A 10,519-nucleotide genomic window follows, 5' to 3' on the forward strand; every position below is an offset into this window, starting at 1 on the left:
TTTCCTCTTCAGCCAGCAAATGGGGCGGGAAATGCCTAAAGTGGCTGGCAGCCTCTCCTCATCTGGGTATGCCTTCTTAAGGATGTCCTCTTCCCATAGCTTGTGTTTTTTCACCAGGGCTCTCACAAAGGAGACATCTGAATCAGATGTGAGCTGTGGTTTCATAATTCTGTAATTCTATTATCTTTTGTAACATAGAAAATGACAGAAAAATCAGGAATTTCATTATACCAAATCCTGGGGCATTGCTGTGTTGAGAAAAGCAGTCTCGTGATGTGTGCTGAAACATGCTGGCTATACATCTCTTGGCTGGAAAGGCAATGCACTCAGAAAGGTGCTGTGGCCACTTTTACACTGAGGAGGTAAAAGAGACCCTGCTTAACAATGGAGAAGGCTTGGAGGAACTGCCAGAATCAGGGTTGAACCTGTCACCTGCATTGGGGTTCCCTTGATCTTGCCTGGGACTCTCAAACAGTTCTCATGGGAAATGGCATTTTTCTCTCTATACTCAGGAAATGCACTCTATTAACCAACAGATTTATGCATCAACTAGTTTTTTGTAATGTACTTCATCCCTTGGAGCTAACTGCAATGAACACTGGAAATTTAAAGCTGATGTTAGCCTATGATGTCACATATGTTAGACAAGGATAGTAAACCCAAAGGCATAGCTCTCCAGCACTTGCTGGTTTTATTAAAACAACAAGATATGATTAACCTACTACAGCTGAAAATATTTAGAGGCCAGTTATTTCTGGATAAGTTGCTTTAGAAGTCCCAACATCTTTTAGTGTTTGATGGGATACTGCAGTGATGCTGGCAAGATCTAGAATGCACGAGGCAGGGTGTGCCTTACAAAGAAAGACTAATTTAAGAAATTGACATATAAGCTCTATAATAAAGAGGTTGCATTTATGCATATGCACAGGTCTTCTATGAGTCAAATCAGAAGTCAGATTATATTCTGTGAAAGAATAAACAGACCAAATAACCCTGCAAATATGAGGTACTATCAGTATTTGTCCAGGACATTAGGTACTTCTTGGAGAGTTTCTAAACATTTTCTGAATACAGATTTTTTCTGAGTCTGAGTAAAATTAGCATATATGTAACATATCTGATGTCGCCATTGAGCAGGACGGGAATAGAGAACTCCAGGTTAGAAGGCAAAGAGAATGAACTCCGATTTATTTCAAATGCACCGCTCTATATATAGAGAACATTGAGAAGACTAATTTCATTGGTCTTAGAGTAAAAACATCTCACACCATTGGTGTGCAGTGAATGACGCATGGTGGCAGAACATATCTATAAACAATGTGAACAATAAGATAGATTAGAGAATTATTTACATTCTTTCCCAGCTGCTTCCCAGGCTCTCGCCTGGTTAGAAAACCCTCTCTTTCTCTCTGACTGAGCTGAGAATACCCAAATTCTATACTCCCTATTTGTCATGGGAAGGAACATACAGAGACCTTCTAAAAACAAGTTAATATTTCTAGTGGATAGAAACACTCCTTTTTCTGCTGATTTTTACCTTATGGTTCAAATTTTCTCAAGCCATTTCACTTTTTCTATCCTAATGCCTTCATGGTTTAGTGGTAGACTCAGCAATGTTAGATTAACAGTTGGTCTCAATGGTCTTAGAGGTCTTTTCCAACCTAAAAGATTCTATTAATCTATATTTGAATTACAGATAAATATGTTTATGTATACCTTTCTCATTATGACATATATATATTTATCTTGTTCACATAGAGACCATATGGGTCACCAGAAGCTGCTATGTGGATCAGGCACAGTTTCACAGTAACTGCCATATTAAAGCCTGATTCTTGTGCACGATATTCAGCATTGCACTTGTGAGGACTGTTAGGATCTCTTGATTTCTGACTTGGACTTTAACATTTTTACTTTTATTCAGCTGGGCCACAATGTAATAATACTTTCAATGCCTGAAGCATCGCACTGATGTACATCAGCTGCATTTACCTATATCCCTGAATAGAAAATGGCTGTTTCTAGTAAAGATAGTTATCAGGAATAAACCAGAAGGGATTTCAGTGAAGCTCCCTTTCTCCTATGTTCAGAAAGGTGGTCTGAAAAATCTGAGACGAGCATGTGCTGAAGGATCTGATATCAAAAGCCCATGGTATAGGGATGAGACATAATGAAGAGTTGGTAGGCTGCAGAGAAGCTGTAAAGGATGGGAAAGTCTGAAGAGAACAATCATGTAGAATGATTGACAAAAGTGGAAAGAAAACACAAAATCTGTCTGATATTTTATTTGTCCTTAGCAGTCACTTTAATAAATCTTTTAATAATTAAATCTGATCCAAGCCATGTTTTTAAGCATTAATATTGAATTCCTAACTCAGTTGTAGTTGTAGTTTTAGAATGTGTTTATTGTGTCTTAGACACCATCAGACTAATCAGGGGAAAAAAAATCATTGCAGAAGAAAACCTTAAATGAAAATAGTTTCAAGGCAGAGCAACTTTGGGTGAACTGCATCTCATCACTAACTCATCAGCTGGCAGACAGACCACAAAACTGCCTTAAGTGTAGTATCTTGGTATGGTCCAGCAAAGTTTCTCTGTTCCTTGAGCTGCACTAAATGTATAATTTGACCACTGGGGTTCTGCCCTACAAGTCAGGAGTGCATTTCTTCAGAGAGTTGTTGCAGCCCTCTCCTGTCAGTCTTTCCCTCTTAGATTTCCCATTTGTCTCAAACTTGTTTCATATGCTCATAAAGCTGCTGCTGAACTTCAGCAGATTGCAGCCTGAGGTTTCACAGAAAACCCAACTTGATATTGCTCCCTTAATGCAATAAGGGACCATAAGCTACCACTGCACAGCCTGTGCTTTATGGACAGCAGTCCCAAGTCAGGCTGTCTGCTTCACCACCACGGGGGGCCTTTGGTGATCCTTAACCTGAATATGGCTGGAAGTTTGTATTGGCATTAGCCACATTGAATTTTGCATTCTCTGCCACCTTAGTAATCACAAAACTTCTTCTTTGTTATTTGAATGGATACCAGAGAGGATTTTTAATTTCTATGCTAATAGAGCCTTTGCCCAGGGGTATTTTGCGCCTTCTCATTGCAACGGGGTGAATCAGGTGCTAACAACAAAACCAGGTTCCTCAATGTCATGATCCCTCACCATCAGTAACTTTGGAAACAAGTGACTAAAGAAGACATGCTGATTACCCAGGGTGAGATTCATCTCAGCTATCTTCAGACATTCAGAGTTAGGTGTCAAGTGTGGTCTGGACATTTAGCTTCTCCAGAAGAATCCAATGTGGAGGTGTTTAGTCATTATTTGCAGTTGCCACTCTTTTTTTCATACACTCAATACAAAGAAAACACAACCAGCTTCTACTATGAGTTTAACTTTAAGATGACTTAATGGTCAAGTGTATCCTAAGTGCACATCTTGTGAAAAGGATGAGTTTGCCTCAAAAGGAATAGCACTTCATAGTAAAAAGCAGATTTGAACTTTGAACTAATTTAGGAAATTTAATACCAGTGCCAGCTTTGAGTCAAAGGTACCCTTGGCTACCTCTGACTTGAGCTTAAAGAACAGATATTTCATATAGGGAAGGCTTAACTCAGGAAATAAAAGTTAGTTGTCAGGCAACAAGCAGCTCAGTCAGCTTCCTAAGAGATGCTGAAGGCTTCTTCCCCCACCTCATTTCCTTTTGTCTTAAAAGCAAAGGTGCAATATGACAATGTAAATGAAAACAGGATCTCATGCAAAAATCTCACACCCATTAGCTTCCATACATTTCAGAAACATTACCTCGATCTGACAGCCTTTGTGTGGCACAATTACAAAGAAGTTGTAACAAATGTTCTCATTCCTTGGTTGAGGTATTGAAACTCTTCTAGGAACTTCAACCAGGGACACGGGTAGATTTTAGCAGAAGAAAGAGAAAATGTGTGTGCTTTTGTGCATAGTTACTTTTATCTAAATTGTTTTTTGTCACCATTCTCACAGAAAAAAAAATTCAATTTTTTTTTACAGAAATGCAGGTGCTCACCTTAAGTATAGCATCAGCCAAGGACTGGGAGAGACTTGTGACTCTCCTTAACCTACTGTGGTAGATTATCTAATTCTGGCTTCAGTTAAGCAGTTCCAGAAAGTTTCAATACATTGAAGGTGAGAAAGGAAGTTGAAAGCAAACTTAGCACTTTCATTTAATGATAAAATAAACGTGCTTATTTCAAGAAGCAACAACAAAAAAAGATAATGTAAATATTAAATTAAACCTAAGAAATCAAACTTTTGAAAGGATGGAATACTCCATGTAAGATGATCAGATTGTCTTAACTTGTTCTTCTTGTAAGAACAACTTTTCATATTGATTCCTGTGTTCACATAAGGAAAGTATGTAATGAGACTTCTAGAAGTCATTGGGTTTGTCTCTAGTTTCTGTTAGTCAAGGTCCTAGTACAAACTCATACCCACAGTCAGAGTGGCAGTGATTTCACACGTATGCCAATCTCTAAGAGGAAGCAGGATGCTTTGTCATCCTATTAATCTTGAGTTCTTTCATAAGCATTAATTTTAATCATTCAGGAGGACTTTCAATGCAAATGTACGTGGGCCTAATAATGCTTGCATAATGTCTTGGAAAATGTAATCACTGAGCTTCCTAGAGGTGTGCTGAACACATGCAGATCCTCATTAGATTAAAAAAATTCCAACAAAAAATTGTTGGATCAGTCCATTAAATTCCAATAATCTGCTAATAGTGTCCAGCCAAATGACAATTTCAATACAATTGCTAAGAAATCTGGAGCTTTTTTGCATCAGAAATTGATAATGTAGCTTGTGGAAACATTTAATGATTTTTCAAGGTGAAACGTTTGAATCTCATTTAAATTTGTTAAGTTGCATGTATTAAATGTGAAGCCCAGAAATAAGAAAGACATTTAAAAAGGAAAAATGATAAAATGTGGTTTAGGGAGCAGAGAAATGTTGCTTATCATAACTTCTTTTATTTCTTTTGAGATAGAACACTACAAGAAAAACGAGCATGTACACAGAAATCATGATGTAACAGCACTTTTCAGGGAAAAATGTTCCTTCAAAAGAATTCTTATTATCTTCCTATGTAAATATCTTCATTCTAACAACCATCTCCATAGCTGTTTTTAAATTTATTTTTTATTATGAATGTAATCATGTATTGAATTCAGGTGTTTGCATGGAGAAAATATGTTGATGTGTTTATTAGGCTATTGCTATCCTCACTTAGAATATCACTGTAAGGCTATCTCACAGAGGTCATCTCTATCATATCATCAGTCAGGTTACAGCTGCTACTGCATTTCCTTGAGCCCCAGGTGGGAATGATTTTGGTCCCTCAGCACCTTCTGCTCAGCCACAAGACCTGCAGATATGAAGGCTCACACCTTACAGCAGCTGCTCTTTGGACAAATAATGTGGGTGGGAAATTTCCCTGTTTCAGAAAGCTGGAGGGGTGGAGCTCTGACTCATTGCAATAAAACACCTGTTCAGCAACTTCTGAGACTTCGTCAAGATTGTAAATTTGTTTTCAGGAGGCACTGGCACCTGTGGAGCCCAGTACTAAGGTGCCATTCACAGCAGCTGCTTTTAATGTAGCAGCGATCTCGATGGCATCAACCTCTGCCTTATGTCAGGTAAGTGGAAAACAGAACAACCCTGGCAGGAGTTTCAGACTTTTGATTCAGATTTGCCCCTGAACTACAACAGGTTAAGTCCCCTGTTATCTATAGGACGTAAATTTCCAAGAAAACAAGATTCTTCTTTCTTGGGTACTTGCAGTTACCAGGACCTGGAGTCAGAATCTTTCCATATAGCACAGAACTGGTATGTTCATTTTATTTGCCACAATAAGGAGGTGCAAATTGCCTGTTCCACATTGGAATGCTACAGTGGGGATTTGAAATAAGTAAAAAAACCTGATCTTTACTCTCTTTTCATCCCCTGTTCTTCTTCCCTCAACAGCATTCAAGCAGAAAATCAAGACCCTTGGAAAATGAAGAAAGAAAATGGATGATGCACTATGTGGCCCCAAGTGATGATGCTAAGGTACCATATTTCTACAAACTAAAAATATGGGGGACTAAACCAATACTTTTAGGAGAAGGGTAGGATATTCCACCCCCCCCCCCCACAGTTTGGTTGTTAAAGATTCACGTGGTTATGTAGAAATACAAATATTTAATGAAAGAAAATTTTCTTTAGATGCAATATCTGCATAATATTAATAACATAGAATGTGTTATTTCCATGGTTTTATTCCTTAGAGAAATCTCTTAGTGAAAATGTTCTTGATTTGCTGTTAAAATGAGACTGACTTTGGCTTTCTTCTAATGCTATCTATTGACTAGAACAAATGGAGAATGGTGGCAGAGTCAGAGAGTCAGAGCATGGTTGTGGGTGAACCTTTGGGGTTTGGTCATTACTGCCAGTTTTCAGAACAAATATCCACTTTGATCCCTGTGCACTTCCTCACAACAAAAGAACAACTCTGGGCATGTTTGCAGGGCCTCTGGCAGAGACAGAGTTGCATCAAACATATAGCAGCTCTATCAGTGATGATTTTTGCTGCTGGCATTGTGCCAAGCTGTCTCAAAGTAAAACATGGGGGCTCCAAACAAAAACTTACTTTGATGACATTTTAAATGATGTGTGATTCAAGCATCTATAGCTTATATATGCTTGGTTGTTTTGTTGTTGTTTTTTGGTTTTTGTTTTTTTTTTTTTTGTGTAACCAAACTACCAAATGAACAGAAAACTACAAACATTGTTTTGCCTGTGTATGTCACAACCTTATCAAACTGATTGATCAAACTGATCTCTTGTTAACAGCATGCTGGCAGCTCCTACAGATGGATATTAGTGTACAAAAGGTACAAACTACCAGTGGGGAGTGAAACTTGCTCTAAAGGGCAAAGTAGCATAACCAAAACTGACATAGCATTTAGGTGTTCCTAATTTGTTCTGTGCATGTGTATGCTAAAGCTCAGCAACAGAATGTACTAAAGCAGGAAAAGCAGCTGTTGGGGAAAATGATGACCCAATCTCCTTAGCAGTTTTGTAATGATTTACTGTATTCATACTGAAGTTCTATTTTGGTTTAGAATATCCATGGCTAAAAGCAACCAACCCCTCTTTACCACTAACGTAGTTACATTTACATAAAGACTGTTAGAATCTAGCACATGTTTCAGAAAATACATGAAGTAATACAAAAAAATGATCCTGTGGCCATAATCTCCAGTGTATTATAGGCGGATATGGGACCCTTTCCACAGCTTCAATTCATTATTCATGCCGTAATTTCTTCCTGCCAAATGAACTTATGAAAGTTCTGTTTGCTGTGCACAGGCATTTAACAAGAAAGGCATTCTCAGACACTCTTTATTTACCTCCTGGTTTTGAATGTCTCTCTCCTCTGTAATAAATCCTGGCAGAAAACTGGCACTAAGGGCACAGACTTGTCTAAACTGGCCAATTTCTGCCTCTTACAGGTATTGAGTTTCCTGGGTAGCTTTTGTTAATTGCCTCAATTTTTGTAAGTCATAGCTTGCCATCCTCTGCAGGAAGGATAATCATTAGTAGAGAGCTATTAGAAAGGATAACATTCTTGTAGCAGACCTTGACTTCTAAGAGAAGTGAACAGGTATAAACCTAATGCAAATGCTCAAACATTTGCCTAAGCACTTGTTTCAATTTGAGAGGACTTTGCATAGCTGTGTGATGAACTGAATAATTACTGGATTTGGTTTAGGAAAACATGCCTGGGGCTGTGCATGGAATTTAGCTGTTCCCTACCTATAGTGCAAAGTCAAATATGCTCCTCTGCTAAATTTTCAGGAAAATGTAATGACAATTCACAACTGTGTGGAGCTGGCTCAGCCTGTGTTCTCATAATGCTGAGATCTTACCTCCCCTGTTTAGAACATAGCCACGTGAAATATCCTGTGCCTTACATATGACTTTGAGCAACAATGATTAATTTATTTTTCAGTTTTGGAATACACCCACCCATAAGCCAAATTATTATATATTCATATTGATGAAGATAATGCATTTTTTTGGCACTTAGCCCATTTGTTGTTTTGGATGTGCTGCTCGCAGCAAAAAGTGTTAGCATTTTAACCAGTCAGCTCACTGAAGGCATTCTGATACAATTCCTGGTTATAAGCTTGAGCTCATGGCCAAGCCTGATGGTTATAATAGGCACTGGCTTCTATTTAACATGCCTTTCAATTACCCAGTGTTTTATAAAAACATCAATTTTGCCATTTTTTGTGACAACTTCATAGCCTGAAAATTACTGCATTTTTTGTGCAATTTCCTTTGATGACCTTCATGTCTTTCATTCTTATAGAGATAGAAATTATTTGAGAGATTAAGCTAAATTTTATCATGATGTATTCCCCATGATCCAATGCTCTACACACTTCATCTGATGTACTGTCTTGTCTCGCTGATTTCTTATACTTTGACCTTTTTATCAGTCCTTGACTTCTGTCACAGTAGCAGCATGTTTGTATGTTCTTACTCTTATTTCACTCAAGAGTTACTCCCTGTTATTTTAATTGAAGTCTCTCAGAAAATAGATAACATCTAATTATTTCATCATCTTCAACCAGCTCTGCTCTATTTCACTTCAGATTGTCTTTTCCAAATTTTGGTCATTAACTTTCATAACAGCTTCTTTCTTTGGCCACCCCTTCTTGTTGATGATGCTTCATGTTGTGACTTTACTAAGAATTACTGATCTATTTGTCTTCTGCCATTATCTGAACTTCTCCTTGAGCTCTCTCTGAATATCAGTGACCACCTACCTACTGGTCACTGAAGTTGACACCTATTTCTTGACCCACTATATAGTGTGCCTTCAGTATTATTTGTCTGAATCTTTTTGCAAATACATAAGTGGCATCATAATAAGTTTGGCCATTTTACAACTTCCACAGATCCTTGCTACTAGAACTGCACTTCCTTGCTCCTAAATCTGCCTCATTTTAATGCTATAATATTTTGTTTTCATTAATACTTTGCTCAGAAGTCCTTAAAAAATTCTTCATTATTTCATAGCCTAACTCAAGGTGACTTCTTAAAATGCATATTATATATAGATATGCTATTTATGCCTCCCCTTTTGTTGGAGATGCCCAATTCAGGATCTGCTGATAACATATTTGTATGCAGATTAAAGCTCTTCACGCAGCAGTCAGACCTCAGGGCTGTTTGCATTTTCTTTCCCCTGCAAAGCCTCATCCTGCAGTCATTTTATGTTACTCCTATTTAACAAGATCTGTTACTACTATAATCATACATCAACTGCAGAGCTGACTACTCAATACAATCTGAAATTCCTTCTTCTGCTTCTGTTCCTAAACAGTGAGAGAGGGAGCCATCCCCAGTGCTGATTTACCCTTTGCATTCAGTCTCTTTAGTACAATCATGGTTCAACTCTCTTTCCTTTCTATAAACTTGAGCTGTTTTGATAAATATTCCCCAACTGTTCCCACAGTCAGAAAATCAATGTAACCACCTGTGCTGCAGCCATAGTAAGCATTGTCTGTTTTCTCCTTCTTTTTGCTGATATCCTGCTTGCTCTAACTACTGTTAGGGGACATGATGAGAAGGATCTTACATCTTCAGAGAACAATCAGGCATATGTGATTGTCACAACTTTTACAGATCCAGATGGTCAGGCCTGGCACCTTCAACAAGGAATTGGAGATAGCCTTCTTTGAAATTAAGGATTGTAGTCAAAACTATTCCATGTCTATCCATCAGATAACCATATTGGTAAGGAAAACCTCTGTTCTCACAAAGCAAACTCGGAGTGTTTGTCCAAAGCAATGTGTTGTGTAGTCCTGAGACATTCCCTAAGGTGCTAACACTCATCCTTAGTCATCCCTCTCTCATGAAAATGATTATTTTAAAAACAAGCAAGAAAACATAAAAATACCCCCCTTCTCTCCAATTATCCAAGCACTGCATTAAAAGAAGAATTTTTATAGGCCTTGATTCTATCTACAGCACAAGACAGGCTGCTGGTCAATAGCAAGCCAAATTTGAAGCATCTCCGATTTCTGAATTCACTGTTTTCATATTAGCTGCTGATGGTTGTGTGTACAATTTAATATTACTAGCTAAATGAACTTTTTCAGCTTATTTACACCATCTTAACTTTCCTATTCATCCTCTCTTTCCATACCTTCTCTTTGTGCTTAGCTAGCTACAGGCTTTAGGAGTCAATGAAGTTTGTGAAGAAAGTGAATTTGCTGCCTATTATATTTTTGATGTGATGCCACCTGGAAGAGGCAACTTTAGCAGAACCTTGGTTCTTTTCAGTGTTTGGTTGTATTACAGTCAATACATTTATTCAAAACTTTAAGATGCATCTCCTTTGTTATTTTTTTCAGCAGGAAGAAATGACACCTTACTCCTTGCTTACTGTAAGAATCATAAAGTTGAAAAATGCTCATCAGGCAGATTTTT

General features: G+C 37.8%; 1 protein-coding gene across 1 annotated transcript in view; it reads left to right on the top strand.

Annotated features, from left to right (window-relative positions):
• Window positions 1–10,519, top strand: part of LOC128808995 (cytosolic phospholipase A2 epsilon-like) — a 39,601-nt gene that overhangs the window by 322 nt on the left and 28,760 nt on the right. Inside the window, exons 2-4 of the mRNA XM_053980687.1 lie at window positions 5,569–5,670; window positions 5,999–6,082; window positions 10,444–10,519. Coding sequence (XP_053836662.1) covers window positions 5,569–5,670; window positions 5,999–6,082; window positions 10,444–10,519 — 262 coding nt within the window. The remainder of the gene's footprint in view (window positions 1–5,568; window positions 5,671–5,998; window positions 6,083–10,443) is intronic.

Source organism: Vidua macroura, chromosome 6, assembly GCF_024509145.1.
Source record: "Vidua macroura isolate BioBank_ID:100142 chromosome 6, ASM2450914v1, whole genome shotgun sequence".
NCBI classification, from domain to species: Eukaryota; Metazoa; Chordata; class Aves; order Passeriformes; family Viduidae; genus Vidua; species Vidua macroura.